We start from the raw sequence: 19492 nt of genomic DNA on the forward strand, positions 1-19492 counted from the left end.
TCTCTCTCTCTCTCTCTCTCTCTCTCTGTCTCTCTCTCTCTGTCTCTCTCTTTCTCTCTCTTTGGAGGCAATCAAGATTAAGTGACTTGCCTAGGGTCACACGGCTAGTGTCTAAAGCCAGATTTGAATTCAGGTCCTCCTGACTCCAGAGCAGCACTCTATCCACTGCACTTCCTACCACATTCTCTCCACTCACACAGTCACTACCCTAAATCCATACCCTTGTCACCTCTCACCTGGCCTATTGCAATAGGACCTGATTGATGACCTTGCTTACAGTCTTTCCCCTCTCTAATCCAACCTCCAAACAACTTTGGAAATAATTTTTCTTTTTCTTTTTTTTTTTTTAGGCAATTGGGGTTAAGTGACTTGCCCAAGGTCATACAGCTAGTAAGTGTCAAGTGGTTAGTCTGAGGCCAGATTTGAACTCAGGTCCTCCTGACTTCAGGGCTGGTGCTCTATCCACTGCGTCACCTAGCTGCCCCAAAAAATAATTTTTCTAAAGCACATATCTGACCCCTCAATGACTCCCCTTTGCCTCTAGAATAAAATACAAATGCCTGAGCCTAGCATTTAAAGCCCTTCACAGTCTCTCTCCAGCCTGTCTTTCTGAGTGGTTTACTCTCCTTTGTGTACACTACATCCCACCTATATGACCTATTCGCTCTTTCTTGAACTTGATTTTCTATCTCCTGCCTTTTTGTTTTGCCACCTTCTAGACTCTACCCCTTAGAATTCAGCTCCTTCCAGTCCCAACTCAAGTTGCTACTTCCTATGGAAGGTAATTAAACTCAGACCTTCGCCTGACTGCACCTCTCCTTCATTGAAGTAGGACTACCTTTTCTGGTACCCTTAGTGATCAATGCTCTTTAAGTTACCTTTTATTGACTTATCCATGTACAGGGCATACTGTGTTTAGTCAGTAGAATATAAGGTCCTTGAGAGCAGGCATTGTTCTTCTTTTTGTCTTAGTATCCCCAGTACCTAACACAGAACTTTGCACTTGGGAGATGCTTAATAAAGCTTTGTTTAATTGAACTTAATTGTCTGTCTTCAGGCCTTTTTAGTACCATCATACTCAAAAGTAACCTCTTTCCCCAATATTATTCTTTCTAGGGACAGCTAGGTGGTGCAGTGAATAGAGCTCTGACCTTGGAGTCAGGAAGACCTGAGCTCAAATCCAGCCTTAGACACTTAACACTTACTAGCTGTATGACCTTGGGCAAGTCACTTAACCCTGATTGCCTCACCAAAAAAAAAAATAGTATTCTTTCTGGAGAAGGAAGGAATATTGATCCTTTGGTGAAGTTAAGGTCCCACCAGATCATGAACTCCAAGGATTCCTGGAGTTACACACACACACACACACACACACACACACATACACACTGATAGTGATATCAGCTCCCATGGTTCCAATTAACATTTTGGTTCAGATGCCTCTCAGATCTATTTGTCAGCCCTAGGCTGGCTCTATACCTCTGGTTTCCCATCTCCAACTGCCTTTCACACCCCTCAGACTGGAAGTCCCATGAACATTGTTATTATTTTTTTTTTGGTGAGGCAATTGGGATTAAGTGACTTGCCTAGGGTCACACACCTAGTGTCAAGTGTCTGAGGCCAGATTTGAGCTCAGGTCCTCCTCGCTCCAGAACTGGTGCTCTGTCCACTGCACCATCTAGCTTCCCAAAGATCTTAAATTCAATATGTCCAAGACTGAACTCATGAACTTTGTCCCCAATGCCCCCATCTTCCTTCCTTCTCTGTCACTGTCAATGGTAAAATCATGCTCACAATCACCCAGGCTCACAACCCAGGTGCCACCCTCAACTCCTCGCTCTCTCTGATTCCCCCATATCCAATCTGTTGTCAAGGCCTATCATTTCTACCTTCGTAACACCTGTGACATAACACCTCCTTGCCTCCTCTGACTCAATACATGCTGGTCAACTGACCAACATGCTCAAAGTAAATGTATTCACCTAGCCCCAGACTCCACTTCCATGAAAGGAAAGGAATGGAATAAGCATTTATTAAGCACCATCTATGTGCCAGGCTTCATGCTAAGTGCTTTACAAATATTCTCTTATTTTATCTCAGTGGAACTGTGTCCACTCTGGTATCCAGACTTCTTTTCTCTTCATCAGGAGCCTTTTCTCCACCAAGTGTGAGGTCTAGTATGAAGAAAATAAGAAACATTCCCCTTCCCTACTCAGAAAGTTCTACTTCTTGTCCAGCCCTACCCCCTCTTCTGCAAGTGGTCAGTCCTCTCTGCAGAGGGTGAGAAGCATCCTGGGTGGCCAGTAGTGGGGTGAGCCACACTCAGACCTTGGACTGACTTCACTTTCCCCTGTCCACACCTCTCCCTCATTGAAGACCCTCCTTCCCTGTCCTTGTCTAGGCTGATCTAAATTGAAAAGGGAACTAAACTGTGGTGAAGGGATAGAAAAAGCTAGTGGTCACCCAGATGCTACCAGAGCAACTCTACACCACACATACACACACACACACACACACACACCAGTTTTCGTGCCTGGAATGCTCTTCCTCCTCCCCTTCCTGGCTTCCTTCAAGAATCAGCTCAAGGATCATCTTCTGTAGGAGGACTTTTTCTGTCCTCCTCCTCCTCTTCTCACCCTACTCATCCCTTCCCTGCGGTATGGTTAACTTCTTATTGTTGTTAACTCATTTTTTAGTTGTGTCTGACTCTTCATGACCCTATTTGGGGTTTTCCTGGCAAAGATACTAGAGTGGTTTACCATTTCTTTCTTCAGCTTGTTTTACAGATAAGGAAACTGAGGGGAACAGAGTTATATCACTTGCCCAGGGTCACACAGCTAGTAAGTGTCTGAGGTCAGATTTGAACTTACTCCAGGCCTGGCACTCTATCCACTGTACCACTTATCTGCCCTCCCAATATTACCTTCCATTTATATTGTATGTATCTTATAGGCAGTTATTTGCATGTTTTCCCCCCATTTGAATGTAAACTCTTTATGGGCAGGGACCATATTTTTTCATTTCTTTGTATTCTGAGGGTTTAACACAGTGCCTGGCACATGGAAGGCTCTCATTAAATGTTTGTTGACCTGGAGAGGTTAGGGGATTATTGGGATGGGAGGGGAAAGGCTAGTAGATGTCATTAGAGATCCAAACAGAAGTCAAGACGGAGCAAGAAAATGCCCAAGGATCTAAGAAATTGCTAAATGTGGGGTTTGAAAAGTTTGGGGGATGCCACATGGTCCAAATACCAGGAGATACCAGAGGAAAGACAGTGAGAAAGCAAAGCTAACAGGGAGTCTGCGTTAGGCATGTGCTCTATTTTTATTGTCGCTGCCCAGGAGGCGCCCCAGGCAGGGAAGAGACAAGGGAGTGATGGGTTCCTCCCCTGCCCACCAGCCCAGGACCACACTCTGACTCTCCCTTCTCTCCTCTTCAGCATCTCCCACACCCTCTCTCATTCTATATCTCCTGCTCCCACATCCAGCACCTTCAGGGTTCCCTCTCACAGCCCCTACCCTCCCCAGATCCACCTTAGGGCAGAAGTGGGAGAACAAGGAAAGGACATTGGGAGCTGTTTCCCGTTACCCCCCAACCACCCACCCAGCAGAAGTCCAATCCCCCAGTCACATCACAGGCTTCCTGAGGGTAATCTATCTCCTCACCATGGGTTAATGGGAGGAGAAAGGTCAAAAGACATTTATGAGGTGGAGGTGAATTATTCCAGGCCTGAGTGCTCTACTCTAAAAACTTGAACTTGGCCAGGAAGGCAGCTAGGAGGATCAAGGAAGCAGGAGGAAAGGAGAAGAAGGCTCTCTGCCCTCTCCCGACTCCAGTCCTGTTCCAGGGCACTAACTGGGGCAAGACAGACCCCTGTATCAGAGGGGCAGATAGTGCCGCTGCTGCCTCTCTCCACAGGAGTCGGAGTGTGGGGGTGTAGGGCAGGGGGCCAAAGTAAGGCAAACATCTCATTGTGGGCTCCAATACATCCAAGACTTCAGGTCAATATAGGGGACTGCGGACACTCAGGGCTGGGCAGGGGGGCCATGGGAGGACTTGGCAGGGGTCTGGCTGTGAGGGAGGAAGGGCTGGTGAGGAGGGCTGGTCAGTGCAGTGAGGAGAAAGCCTTCAGAGGGTTCTCAGAATCAGTGGAAACTGGTTTCAAGGTGTCATGTGATGGGAGGCAGTCTTGGGCTGTGGGGGGTGCCTCCAGTTGGCCCCTCTGCCTTTAGAGCACCTCATGTTGCTGCTGCGTAGCCTCACTGACAACCTGTGGGGAGAAACCCACTCAGTTTATCTCCTGCTCCCTCCTCCCCCAAATCCCTCTTATTGAGCTTAACCACACTCCTGGCATTTCTAATCCCTCAGCAAAGGTGACCCCAGGAATAGACCAGCTAAGACCTAAGCAACATGGCATTGGGAGCAATGCCTCTACGAAGCCCAGCTGCCCTCCCATAAAACATACTCTTCACCCTCCCACCTTCTCCTCCATCTTCTGATGCTGAAGAGGATGGAGCCCCAAGGATCATACTCACTTCCCCGTCCCGGGTCTCAATGGTCTTTATCATCACTGTCTTCTTGGTATGCACTTCAGAGCCCCTCTGCTCAGGGCTTGTCTCTGTAACATCATACACAAAACCAATTTGACTCAAATTCCCAAGGTTTGATACCCCCAAGGTCCTTCTCCCTATCTCCTCTTCTTCTCTTTTGCAACCAGCTTCTATCAAACTCCACTCAACCTTTGTTAGCACCCATCCCAGATCAGATCCAATCTATCAGGAAAATATACCCTAATCCTAACTATCTGATACATTTGGATGAGCCTCAGGTCTCAGGAGTGGATGGGATCCTTAGACATCACCCTGACCAATTACTGTGCCCAAGGGTGGCTCCAGGCTTGGGCTGGTCCAGAAAGTCAGGAGAATCCCCAAGGGAATGAGTCAGCTCATCCCCTCTGTGGGTACTAGCCAAATTTGAACTCCAAGGACCTGCACCCATCCCGGAAGCCCGACCCTTCCACATTCCCTTGGGGAGCCTATAGAGGGAGTTAGCTTACTATCCCTGAAAGGAAAGTGAGCCATGCGTCAATCACTAATTAGTAGTGTGACCTAAGCAACTTTCTCAGTCCTTATGCACTTCAATCTTCTCATCTCTAGAACAGGAAAAACTATCTTCCCTGCTTACTTCACCAGGCTGTTGGGAGGTTCTAGTAGGATGTCATAGGTGAAGGAAATTTGGAAGGTACAAAGTGCTTCACTAAGATGAGGTGTTATTTATTTTATATTACTCATAGGCCTGCCCTAATCCTGCTTCAAATCTCCAGTCCTTTTAGGGCTTGTGGCATTGGACAAGCTCATTAACACTCCTAGATCACACACTGAAAGGACCAGCAAACCAGCGTACCAGAGGATAAGAGGGTCAGGCCCACACTCCATACCCACCCCACTAGCACACCTCCCTCTGCTCCTACTTACCATACCCCAAGAATCTTCCTCTCTTCACTTGGCTCCTGTCCATACAGTCCCCTCAGTGCTTCATCTCCATCCCCATGGCTCCATCCTCCCTCTCTTTCCCACTGTTGTCTCTTACATGTGGCCCTATCACCTCCCACCACACCCCGTGCCCCAGCATGGCCATTCTGCCCAGCCTTGGGCTGCTCCCCTGATTTACTCACCTCTGAAGTTGAGGGCAGAGAAGCTCTGGATGGGGAGGTTGATCCTGAGAAGAAGATACCAAATGTCCAAGATAGATTAGGAAACTCTCCCTCTCCTAGCTCTCCCATGACACTGGCTCTCCCTCCTCCCAGAATCAGTCTCCTCTTCCTCCATGAAGCTTTAGAAGGGACCTTGGAGACCATCCAACGTCCTCACTTGACAAATGAAGAAAGTGAGGTCTAGGAAGTAATCTAAATGCACTATACTCCCAACTACTCAGGCCCATAGGTCTCCCCACCTGTTGTGCTCAGGTCAGACATGGCTCAAGGGATGCCAATCCCAAGCTGTGGGCAAGAGCAACAAAGATCTACAGGGTAGATTGAGGCAGACAAACAAATGCCCTAGGGAACTGTTACCCCTGGAGGGATCACCATGGTCATTCCCTGACCCCATGAACATTCAACCCATCTGCCAGTCACAAATCAGCAGATATCCTCAACATGGCAGCCATCTGTTTCTACACATACATACATACATACATGCATACATACATACAAACAGAATGGGAATCTTAGACTAAAGTGAGGAAACTCTAGTCTGTGGAGCAAAACCAGTTCTCAGGTTAATTTTATCCGGTTCATGGTACTAAGAGAGATTAGTTACCCATTTGTGCCTATAGTTGTAAAAACGTCTTTAAAAAGCATTGAAAGTTTCTCTCTCTGTGTCTCTGTCTCTGTCTCTGCCTCTGGCCCTGGCTCTGGCTCTGACTCTGGTTCTGTCTCTCTATCTCTCTGTCTCTCTCTCTCTCTTCCCTTCTGTCTCTCTCCCTCTGTCTCTCTCTTCCTCTCCATCTCTTTCTGTCTGTCTCTTTCTCTCTGTCTCTATCTCTCTGTCTCTCTCTCTCTCTTTTCCCCTCTGTCTTTCTCTATCTATCTCTCCCCATCTCTCTGTCTCTCTTTGTCTGTCTCTCTGTCTCTGTCTCTGTCTCTCTCTCCCTCTATCTCTCTCTCTTCCCCTCCATCTCTCTCTGTCTCTGTCCCTCTCTCTGCCTCTCTCTCTCCCTGTCTCTCTCTCTCTTTCTCTGTCTCTGTCTTTCTCTCTCTGTCTCTCTCCATCTCTCTCTGTCTTTCTCTATCTCTCTGTCTCTCTCCCTTCTCTCTGTCTCTGTCTCTCTGTCTTTCTCCCTTCGTCTTTCTCTCTCCCTCCTTCTGTCTCTCTATCTCTTCCCCTCTTTCTCTGTCTTTCTGTTAGACTATTGTTTCATTTCTGAATGTGTGCCCCATCCCCCTGTGTCTCTTCCAGTTATTATCCCCAGACTGTTAATTTCACTTTTCTCTCCCTCTCTTCTCTATCTAACCTCTCTATCTTCTATCCTTTAACTGGTCCTAATTTTATAAAATGATTTGTTGAATAGAATTTTATGTTCCCATTTTAAAAGCACATAACCAACTTCTCACTTTAAAAACAGACTTAAGGCAACTTAGCAGCATAGTGGATAGAGCATTGTTCCTGTAGTCTGGAACATCTAGTTCAAATTTCACCTTAAACATTTATAAGCTGTGTGACCTTGGGCAAGTCACTTCACCTCAGTTTGCCTCAATTTCTTCATCTGTAAAATGAGGGTAATAATGACACCTACCTCCCAGGATTGTTGTGATCAAATCAGTTAAAAATTGTAAAGTGCTTAGCACAGTACCTTGTGTCATATAAATGCTAGCTACATTATTATTACCATTATTGATTTTATTTTTAAATTTTACTTTCATAGTCCTCAACTGCTGATTTCAGTGAACAAATCAGTGGACCTTGATAGAAAAGGTATCCAAAGAGATCAAAATCATACAAAGAAACAAATAAGATGTTATATTGTTATTATTATAGAAGTTCATATCTATGTCTATATCTTTCTATAATATAAGCATGTATACATAGCCTTTTTAGCAAACTATAAATATTTGGGACTTTATGATTTTACATATCATTTTACCATGAAAAAATATTTTTTAAGTTCCCCACTTTTCCATTAGACTGTCAGTATTGAGTGTCCAGCCCATTGCTGAAGTGAGAAACACCCATAAAAGGCCCCTGCACCAAGCTAATTCCTATGAGACAAATTGTTTATGCTTTCTCCACTTGGTGGTGTTTTCCTGACCTTGCACCATGAAGAACATTCTTCACTTTCAACCTTTTACTTTCAGATTCAGTTCCTATCTTCCCCACTCTCCTTTCCGGAATTGCTATTTTTGTGAATGCTTGCTTGCGCCCTTGGCCTGGCCTTAGGTCTATTTACTGGCTTGCATTCTGTTTGGAATCAACCCTTCCTTCTCCCCCCACTCCCAGCCCTTGTAGTCATCCTTGGAGTTTCTGTTTCCTTTTCTCTAGAACGAGGGAAGTCACTTCCAACCCTGACAGCATGTGATTCTATATGTTCATTGCCGTTAATCTCTTTCACTAGCTACTGAGAGTGCCCCCACCACTGTTCCTGGGCAAGACTACATATCCTATAGGCTCAGTGAACAGTCTCTGACCCTCCACTCCCAGGGCAGGCCCAGGTCTACCCCACCTGCTCTCCTCGCCCTCCAGTAGCTTTCGGTAGGTAGCGATTTCCACATCCAGTGCCATCTTGACATTGAGTAGGTCTTGATACTCTCGTAGGTGCCGGGCCATCTCATCCTTTAGGTGCCGGATCTCCTCCTCAAGCCGAGCGATGTTATCCTGGTAGCCATTTGCCTCACTAGCAAATCGATCCTCCAGCTCTCTCATCTGCCTCATCAGTGAATCATTCTGGGGGCAGAAGGCCAGGGAAGAAATGGGATAAGAAACAGATAGGTCAGCATTCGAGGATGACATGGAAGGGACATAGGAGCTGAAAAAGTAGCATGGAGTCATAATTATAATAACTCATATACCTATAGTGGTTTAAGGTTTGCAAATGAGATGGGTTGGGAAAATATCATCCTCATTGTGTAGATGAGGAAGCTGAAGGCCAGTGGGGATAAAGAGACTCAGCCAAGGTCACCCAGTTAGTTAGTGTCATAGAAGTCAGGTTCCTAGTACTCACAGTGCCCTTGAGTGCATCAATCTCACAGGTATAAGACTGGATCTGGTGCCGGTATTCCATCATCTCCTGCTTGGCTTGTCTTAGTGCATCATTATTCTTGTTGGCTGCCTGAGTCAGGTCAGATACCTGTGCGACATTGGAGATCAGAGAGTATCCATTAACCTCCAAGAAGAGGGAAGAGAGGTTTGCAAAGATCCAATAAGAGCCAAAAGAGGGCACCTCCTCCTTGAATGAAGACTACTGTCTACCCTCTTCACTCAAAGTCAGAAGCTTTGGGAAGGGACCTTGGAAGACATGGAACAGATTGGGTGTGAGGGTTACTATGGTTCAAACCAACCCACCTTGGACTTGTACCATTCCTCAGCTTCAGAGATATTCTTGGCAGCAATGGTCTCATACTGGGCCCGGATGTCCCTGAGTGCGGCAGTCAGATCTGGCTTAGACACATCCATTTCTACCTGGACCTGCTGCTCCTGGAGCTGAGCCTGGAGTTCACGGATCTCCTACAGGAGTTGGAAGATGGGTTATAGATCAGGTTTATAGACTCCACTCAATCTTCCCCCAAACTCTCTGTTTTCCCCCCAACTGTGCAATCTCCAACATCCCTAGGATATTCTGGGCATGTGGTCTCCTGGGAAAGGGGAGGAGGTCTTACCTCTTCATGGACTTTCTTTAGGAAGGCAATTTCCTCATTCAGAGACTCAATCCTACGTTCCAGGTCAATTCGGGCCAGCGTGGCTGCATCCACATCCTGGCCAAGAGGTCAGGTAGGAAAGAGAGAGAAAACAACAGCTCAAGACACAGTGACCAGAAAAGATCAATCTGAAGACAGACAAGGCCATGGGGACAGGACAGTGATGGAAGGGTCTCAGGGGAACTCAACTCACCGCTCTAAAAGCAGCCAGATTATTCTCAGCTTCTTCCTTCAGCTGGATCTCCTCCTGCAGTCTGGATGGAACACGTAGATAGTCAAGTGAATGATGGATGGGGCAAAAAGGGTGGGGCTAGAGGCTCAAGTCCCTAGCAACCTGGCTCAGCAGGCATAGGAACATGGGGATAGAAGGCTGAAGAGCTGTCCAGGGAGGGGACAGACTAAAAATAACTAACATTTGTATGACATTTTCAGTTTTATAAAGAGCTTTCCTCAGAACTCTGTGGATAGTATGAATATTATTATCCCTATTTTACAGATGAGAAAACTCAGGCTCAATATGTAAATAACCAGCCCAAGAACCAATAGCTAGAGAGGACAGACCCAACAAGTAGGGAATTCTAAAAACAGTCCCCTTCCCACTGTCCCAAACTGCCTCATGATACTGTTTATATTTCTCCAGTGATTTTTGTTTTACCACTCCACATATGTGGTTATACAAGCATTTCCCTCAGTTTACAGATTGGAAAACAAGATCAGGGAAGTTTTTGCCCCAAGGTTACAAGTTAATCAATGTGAGGGCCAGGAATCTCTTGATGCCAATATAGTGTTCTTATGCTATGTTGTCCCCTTAAGGATGCAGTTTCGGCCCTGGCATGGGCAAAAGTAGGGACCGAGGGTACCAGGCCCCTCTTTACACTTCCCAAATGAGGTCCTCGAGGTGAGAGGGTACAAAGAGTGACCCTCCTACTGGATTCACACCCTGCTGAGAAAGATGGATCCAAGTTGAGTGAGGATTCAACTGGACTGCTGAGGACGTTAGAGACAGGACCAATGGGAAACCAGGGAGCCATTATTAGACCCAAACTTCCCACTCCCACCATTACAACTTTGCCTTACAACTTTGGCAAGCCTATCTTCCTATATTCCTCCCAAACCATTCCTTAGACCACAGTTCTTTTTTTATTTCTCCCTTCTCACCCCAGGGAATGTCTGTCCCACACACTTCGTATCGCCCCTTGTGCTTTGTACTCTCAAGGCTGGGGTAATCTCAATGTATTTCCCTGGGCTCAGGGCACTAACAGTTTGATTCAGGGATTCAAGGATTTAGAGCAGTAAATAGCTTTTGAGACCATTTGCCCTAAACATCTCATTTTACAGATGAGAAACCTGAGGCCTGCAGAGACAAAGTGATTCTAGAAATTTTCTGACACCAAATTCAATGCTTGTTTTACTACTGGGACGCCCAGAGCTTCCCAGAAGGGAGGAAGAGAGAGGAATTTGTGGGGCTTGGAGGCCTTCTAAAGTGCCTGGGATGGGGGTAGGGGAAATATAGGCTCCTGGGACTTAGCACAACTGTTAGCTTCCCCCAGGGAGCTGCTCAGAGAATCACAGAATATTAGATCTGAAAGGAGTGTTACTCTGAGGTCCCTCCTAGCTCTAAATATATAATCATATAGCCTATGGTATTCTGAGTGGCAGCTGCCCAACATCTCTCTGACTAAGCCTATGAGACATAGGTTGGCAGAACAGGTTGGCTTTGGGTTCCCTGAGGGATGAAAAAACTCAAAAATAGGCTTGAGGAACCCTACGGATTAGTATCATAGAATCATCGATTTAGAGTTGATTTAGAATTGTAAGGGACATTAGAGGTCATCTATTCCCACCCTCTAATTTTGCAGTAGTGGAAACTGAGGTTCAAAGAGGTTAAATGACTTGCCCAGGATCATACAGCTACTAAAGTGGTAGAGCTAGAATTTGAACCTTGATTCCAACAGCTATATTCTTTCCACTGTACCAAGCTGCCAAGGAAGAGAATTTCACCCCAGAAGTCATAGGACTAGCTATCACTAACCACTAACATCTGGAGAGTCTGTTGAGGAGACACCTTCATCTGGGGACTAGTCCAATCCCAAACTGATTCACTGGTAAGTAACCAGTACACTTTTAATCAACACTGGGCTTGATAATGACCTCACCTTAAAGGGGCAAAGTGGTTGGGAGGAGGTCCCTCCTGGAAGGCTCCTCCCTTTCCCCAGTCACAGAGGTTGGGACGCAGAATGTGATTAGGGAGCAAAAGACCCTGGGCCAAAGAGCCCACTCCACCCCCAATCCCTCACTCTGTAAACACCTCTGTAAACCCCTTGTTCTGAGACGAAATCCCTTCCGAGGGGACTGACCTGGGGATTGACTCTAAGTACCTTCCATCCTTGGTCTAACTACCCTCAGCCTGCCCATACCCCATCCTGTTCCTTCCCCACTCCCTGCCCCCCTCATGCCCCAACCATCAACATGGATATCTAGGGTCCTTCTACCTCTAAAATTCTGTGAATCTTTGAAAATGCTTTAAGTACTTCGCTTGGGGAGGAAATGGGGGGGGGGGGTAAGGACAAGAATTCCCCAGAATCTAAGTTTTTCTTGACTTCGACTGCTTCCCCCACCCCATCCTCTCCAGTGCACTAGAGCAGATAAGACCCTCTCCCTGCCAAACCCAGACAATCAGGGACAGGTGTCCCAGGAGCCTAGCTAGCACAATGTTGAGTGTAGACAAAATATTTTGACAGCTGAGACCACATGGCCTAGCGGAAATTGGACAGGATTTGGAATCAGAAGCACCGGATTCTAAACCCACTGGTGCCTCTTCATAATTGTGGGAGTTCGAGCAAATCACTTAACCCCTGGGTAAATCAGGTTACTCGTTTATAAAAGTGAAAGGGTAGAAAGAGAGGATCTCCTCTCCAGCTCTTAAGTTATAATCCTATGACTCTAAAGTCTCTTCCTCTCTCTGGGCCTCCGATCCCTCTATAAAATAAGACATCTCCCAAGCTCCCGGATAGCCCGAGCGTTCGGTGACTCTCCCCTGTCCTAAGAAGGTTCATATCCCTATTCTTCCCACCGCCCCCCCAGCCTAACTCCTCTCTCTCCTCCCTCTCTGTTCAGACAAAGCCCAGGGCCCGGGCAGGGGAACAGGGGGAGCTGGGGCGCAGTCACCTGGCCTTGAGCTTCTGAAGGTCGTCCAGCAGGTTGTCGCGCTCCACGTCCACTCGGGCGCGTTGGTTGGTGAGCACCTCCACCTGGCGCCGCAGCTCGCGGAGCTCCTCTTCGTAGAGCTCGGCGATGCGCGTGGGCTCCCGGCCCTTGAGCCGGTTCACCTCGGCGGCCAGCACGGAGTTCTGCTGCTCCAAGAAGCGCACCTTCTCGATGTAGTTGGCGAAGCGGTCATTGAGCTCTTGCAGTTCCACTTTCTCATTGGTGCGGGTGGTCAGGAACTCCTGGTTCACGGCATCGGCCAAGTTGAAGTCCAGCAGCTCGCCCGCCCCGTAGGAAGAGGCAGCGGTGGTTCGGGGGATCCCCAGGCGGCTGCTGCGGAATGCCCCCAAGCCTCCGGCTCCCCCAGAGCTGCGGGACACCTGGTACACACGGGAGGACACGGAACTGGTGGAACCCTTGGAGCCGAAGGCCGCCCTAGGGAAGGAGGGCGAGCTCAGAGGGGAGCCCAGAGAGAAGCTTGGGCCCCCCCCAAAGGTGCGCCGGTAGGAGGACACGCGCTGGCTGGAGGAGTAGGACTGGCTCATGGTGGTTGGCAGGCCGGCTGGACAGCTGGAGTGAGGATGTGGTGAGGGGGAGACGGGGCCCCTCGCAGAGGCGGCTATTTGTATCCCTCCTGACATCAACCCCCTACCCGCCCCTCCTCCTGACAGCTGCAGGATCCCACTGTCCTGCCAGAAAAGTTCCCTGGCCCCTAAGTGGGGGGAGGGAAGGCAAGGCAAAGCAAGGCGGGGGCAGGGATCCAGACCCGAACATTGAGGCCTCCTCCAGGGCAGAGGCAGGGACCCCAGGCTGAACAAAATGCGGAGGGGGTGTCATGGAAGGGGAAACCAAAGTGGAACAAAGTCTAGGCTCAGCCCCACATTCTCTGGGGAAGCTAGCCTTCTCCATTACAGAAAGGAAAGGGTAGAGACAAATAGTGAGCCATCCATCATGCCGAGACACACATAAACACCCCGGTCTTGATTCTGAGCTTCATCACAGGCCAGTTCTCTCTTCCTATAGCGCCCTTCTTTCAGAGGAAAGGAGAGTAGAAGGAAGGGGTAGTGATCCACTCACGATGGTGAGAGGAATAAACACCTCAGCCCTGGTTCTGGGTTTCATCAGGACCAGCTCTCTCTCTGTAACACTTGACCTCTCACAACCCCCTTTACAGAAGGCTAGCCCCTGATTTCAGCTTCTCCCTCTTTGGGGGCTAAGTTGGGGACCACCAACTGGGAAATGGACTGTGATCCTTGGGAATATGCCCCTCCCTCCTCCTGACCACAGAAAGCTGAGTACCTGTTATTTCCATGAGAACTGAAAGCGTTAATAATAATAGCTACAGTCTATATAGAACTTCAAAGTTTGCACAATACTTTATATGTGTGATCTCATTGGAGCTTTACAACAACCCTGAGAGGTAGGTGCTCTTCTTATTCCCATTTTATAGATAAGGAAACTGAGGCTGGGAGAGGTTAAGTGACTTGCCCAAGGTCACACATCTAAGTCTCCGGGGCTGGATTTGAAATCAGGTTTTCCTGTTTGTAGGTGTAGATCTCTTTCCATTGATGCTTAAGGTGAGGCAAAGATCTAAGGACCAGAGGACCTCTCTTCTACCAGGCAAAAATTGAGGGAGGAAAGCACAATGGATGGAACCCAAGGACCCTAGAATCCATTCTGCTATATGGACGATGGACAAATGTGTTACACCATTGTGTCTCAGTTTTCTCTCAAGTCTTGTACTTCTCTCCCTGGACTTTTCTTGGACTGCTTACACCCTGAGTAGTATAAACAACAGGATGATTTCTCAGAATGAGGACCTGGCTCAATACCAGCAGCCAATTTAACAATTATCCTCTGGCTTTCCCATTCCTTCCTTCAGTACTGGCTCCTTCTTCCTTCCCCATGACCCCCTCCTACCCACCACACTAGGCCTATTTCTCTGATTCATACCTCTCTGCCATCTCCTCCCTCCCTCATCCACCAGCAACACCCTGACACATACATCCCAGGGGTCTGTGTATCTTGTCTGGAGCCTGCCTGTCAGACACAGCCATTTTCCTGGCAGCAACAGCTGCCAACCCTAAATACCAGAGTTGGGCCACAAGGTATTTATAGAGAAGAGAATGCGACAAGCCTGGAACATAGGAGCCTGGACATAGGAAATAGGAGAACAGTGAGAGGCTAGTTGAGGGGTGTGGGAAACTTAGGAGCATGGGGGTGGTGGTGACTGAGAAGTCAGGAAGAGTGTAAAAGTCAAGTCACGACTTGATGTGACAAAGTTCAATCCACCCTAACCCCAAGGGCTCTGGTATTCTTGAAGAGATGGGGCTTTCCAAAAAGTTCACTGTTCTATTCAATCAACTTCTCCCCACTCCCCCACCCAAGTCCCATTAATATAAATATGTCATGAATGCCATTTCCTCCAATAAACATTCCTGAAATTGCTGAGTGGATCTGTATCTCTAGATGTGTCCTTTGGGTGTGAGTGTCTTTTATATCCCTCACGTATTTAGAATATAAATTTCTAGTGGGCATCAAGAATGTAATAATAACACCAATCAGTGGGTCAGTGATATCAAGGTGAGTACTCCCTCCCCTAGTACACATTACCAAGCATCCATTGTGGTCCTCTTCAAGGAAGAAAGACAAACAACAACTAACCATCCATTTCCTGCTTATACTCTGCTGGTCTTGTCCATGTCCTCTCATAAATTCTCCTTTGAGAATCTTCCCAGCACACTGAAGGGCTTGCCCTACATATTTTTCCATTTGGTGGGTACAGAGGTAGATCCCAGTTGTCCATCAGTTATCTCACTACATGACTTGCCCAAACCCCTTTTCTGATTATACTATATTTATTAATATATTTCTAATTTATATTTGAACATATCAAATCTATTAATATATTAATTATTAATATAATAAAAATAAATCTTAATATATTAATTGTATATTTTATGCCTTTTCTTGCAAACAAGCCTGGCAATTCTCTGCTGCCTACGTGTACCATATATGTATCTGTCTACTGTCCTTTACATTCTCCCACGAGGTGATTTTTTCAGAGCTAATGATGCTCCATGATTCTCAGCCTATAACCTCACCAGAAAAATATTGGGGTTTTAATTTTTCTTTTGGCATCAGGAGGAGCAGTTGGAGCTCATTAAAAGCCCTGAACATGTTCTCAAAAGCAGTCCAATTCACTCTCCTCCTTTTACTCAATTCTGGCCCCACTCATTTGTCCATCTACAGTCACTGTCCAAGATTTAGAGGACTCCCAGTGATGGGGTTCCCATCCAGCTACAAGTCATAATCTTGGGGAGTTATTTGTCTTCATCCATTTGTCTTTTTTTTCCCTTGCATAAATTGCTAGGCCAATCTCTTTTGGGTAGCCAGGGAATTCACTGAGGGAGTTCTATGACATCCTGAAGCCTGATGTAATCCAATGCCTTCCACAAACACAAGAATTCCTTAAAATCTATAGGGAATCTGCTCTAGTAGGTCTAGGCATGGAACATATTCTATGACAATAATGAACATATTTCTCCCTCTTTCATGCTTGGATTGATATCGATAATCACAAGATTATTGAACCAAGTTATTTCTATGATTGTATCTATCAAGGAATTTTATAACATATTAACATATGCATAATAGTCAACTTTTGGAGAGCTCTTTTTTTTTAGGTTGTTGACACATTTTGTTTTGATACAGCAGATATCCAACAAAGACCCAAACAAATCCCCTGCAAAGTAAGTTTTAGAAAAAGTAAAAATATAATTCACAAAAAAGAAGTACATATCCCTTAGCATTTAACATTGACAGCATGGTACTAACATTAACTATTGTATTTGTATTTGGTCAAAGTTCTGTTATTTCTCTATATGGACATTATTCACATTGTGGTGGTAATTATATATATATATATATATGTGTGTGTATGTGTGTATATGTATTTATACATATTTCTCTTTATTGACATTCACTTGTAGTGGCAATTACATATATGTATACGTGTGTATATAAATATATACATATGTATGTACATATATGTGCATGTGTATGAATGGATGAATATATATACACATATATAATTATGTATGTAATATAACACATAGTACTTTTTACTCTGCTTATATCCCTCTGCTTCACTTCACATAAGTCTTCTCATGTTGCACCAAATCCTTCATATTCATCATTGCTTTCAGTCAACAATAGTCTATTACATTTATATAACACAGCTTGTTCATCCATTCCTCAATCATTGGATGTATTTTGTTTCCAGTTTTTTAAAAAATTACAAATAAAGTTACTATTAAAATTTTTGTACATATGGATCTTTCCTAGCTGTCACTAACATCCTTGGGATATAGTCCCACTAATGGAATCTCTGGGTCAAAGGGCATGGAGAGTTTAATAATTGTGCAATTTGAAATTGTTTTCCAGACCCGCTAAGCCAATTTAGGACTTCAATAGTGAGTAGAATAACAATAACTGATATTTATCATCAGTGTTTGCACAGGGTTTACTTTATCTACTTTGATCTCAACAAACCTTGTGAGGTAAGCACTATAAATACCTTTTCTCTCCTTTAACAAAAGGAAACTAAGCTCAGAAAGATGAGATTCAGACTTTCCCAGGATCCCACACTAAGCATCTAAAGCAAGATTAGAAGCCAGATCATCCTGGCTCCAAGTCCAGCATTCTATCAACTATGCCAACCTAACTTATAAGTATGATTTCCTATTTTTTACCATTTTTGTTAACTTGGTAGGTGGAGGGTCATACCTCAGGATCGTTTTAAATTGCACTTCTCTGACTAGTAGTGATTTCAAACATTTTTCATATGGTTGCTGATAGTTTGTATTTTTTTCTTTTGAAAACTTTTCATATCTTTAAACAACTCATCTATTGGGAAATTATTGCTCTAAACTGATAGGCTTAAGACAATTCCCTACAGATTTTTGATGTTAAAAGTTTACCAAATATATTAAATGGAAATATTGTTTTTCCAATCTATATTTCTCTTCTGATTTCCAATTTATTGAGTTTATTTGTTTAAAGATTTTTGAATTTTATATATTTCAAATTGTCTATTTTGTCCTTTGTGACCTCTCTATGCCATGTCTGGTTAATAAAATTTTCCCCTAGAATAGTCGATGTTGGACAGGCTGTGTAAAGATGAGCACATTGATGCATTCTTGGCAGAGCTGTGAATTGGTCCACCCATTCTGGAAAGAAATTTGGAATTATTCAAAGAAAGTGACTAAAATGTCCAAACTTTTCAACTCAGGGATTCTACTGCTAGGGATATGCCCCAAAGATGTCAATGATTAAAAAGAAAGGTCCCGTAAACACTAAAATATTTAAAGCAGCAATTTTTTTTTTGTAGTAGCAAACAAATGGAAAGAAAGCAGTTATCTATTGATTGGGGAATGGATAAACAAAGTGAGATACAGTGCTGGAGAAATGAGTAATAGGAGGAATATTGAGAAGTGTTGGATGACTTAACTGATGTAAAGTGAATTAAGCAGAGTCAAAAAAACAATATTTTTTTGTTTTTTTGCACAATGACCACAACAACGCAAATGGGGAGGGGGGGATCCAATAACCACAATACTGTTGTTTTGTTGGAGTGTTGGGAGATTGGAATATCCAAGCTTGATCCCAAAAAAGGGATATGAAAATGCCCTTCCCTCCTTTCTTTGTAGAGGTGGGGAAATAGGTGTGGAACACTACAGATAACATTACACTTTTTAAAATTGTTGGTTAATTTGGCTGAACTGTATTTTGGTTGTTTTTTTTTTCTTTTCTACTCTTTGCCATAAGGGATGCCTCTTGAAATAGGAGGAGGAATACACAGGGAACCACAAGTGCTGAAAAAAGTTATCAATGATTTTTAAAATAATTTCTCCCCTAGCCAAAGTTGTAAAAGATAAAATGTTTCTTTCTGTGGGGAAGTTCTTAAAGTCACTTACTGCTCTACCAGGTAAAATGACTTTTTAAAAAAAATTTGCCTTTGAGACATATTGAACTGAATGTTCAGTAGGCGTATCTTAAATTCAACATATCCAAAACAGAACTCAATATCTCTTCCCCCTAAACCCTCTCTCCCTCCTACCTGCCTTATTACTGTAAAGGGCAACACCGTCCTCCCAGTCCCTCAGGCTCACAACCCAGGAGTCATCCTGGACTCCTCACTATCTCTCACCCTGCCCTCCACCAGGTGTCAAGGCCCATAGATTGCACCTTTGCAACATCTCTCTCTGTTAGGCCCCCTTTTCTCCTCTGACGCTACCCCCACTCTAGTTAGTGCAGGCTCTCGAATCTCATGCCTGGTGCACCTATTGCAATAGCCTGCTGGTGGGTCTGCCTGTCTCAAGGCTCTCCCCACTCTAATCCATCCTCCATGAAGCCAGAAAAGTGATTTTCCTAATACACACAACTCAATAAACTCCAGAGGCTCCCTATCACCTCCAGGATCAAATGCAAAATGCTCTGTTTAGTATACAAAGCCCTTTATAACCTAGCCCCCTCCTACTTCTCTAATCTTCTTACACCTTACTCTTCACCAGGTATCCTTTGATCCAGTGACACTGGCCTCCGGTCTGTTCCACAAACTCGGCATTTTCTCTGGTTGTCCCCCATGCCTGGAATAACCCTTGCTCCTCATCTCCACCTCCTGGCTTCTCTGGCTTCCTTTAAGTTCCAACTAAAATCCCATTTTCTACAGAAGGCATTTCCCAACCCCTCTTAATACTAATGCTTTCCCTCTCTTTTTTCTTTTTTTTCTTCTCAACTTATTGGTATTTTTTTTATTTTTTTAACTTGTTTTTAAAACTTTGGGTTACAAATTTTCTCCCTTCCTCCCTCTCC

General features: G+C 45.1%; 1 protein-coding gene across 1 annotated transcript; it reads right to left on the reverse strand.

The window, feature by feature from the left end:
• Nucleotides 1-3299: 3299 nt before the first annotated feature.
• DES (desmin) lies at nucleotides 3300-13228 on the reverse strand. Its single transcript, XM_027873739.1, has 9 exons — nucleotides 12578-13228; nucleotides 9603-9663; nucleotides 9371-9466; nucleotides 9057-9218; nucleotides 8716-8841; nucleotides 8218-8438; nucleotides 5675-5718; nucleotides 4536-4618; nucleotides 3300-4270 (listed from the first exon to the last, which is right to left on the reverse strand). Exons 1-9 carry the CDS (start codon nucleotides 13159-13161, stop codon nucleotides 4229-4231), a joined length of 1419 nt encoding a protein of 472 aa, XP_027729540.1. The 5' UTR covers nucleotides 13162-13228; the 3' UTR covers nucleotides 3300-4228.
• Between the last annotated feature and the right edge of the window lie 6264 nt (nucleotides 13229-19492).

Source organism: Vombatus ursinus, unplaced genomic scaffold (assembly GCF_900497805.2).
Source record: "Vombatus ursinus unplaced genomic scaffold, bare-nosed wombat genome assembly UNPS02014802.1, whole genome shotgun sequence".
Classification (NCBI taxonomy): domain Eukaryota; kingdom Metazoa; phylum Chordata; class Mammalia; order Diprotodontia; family Vombatidae; genus Vombatus; species Vombatus ursinus.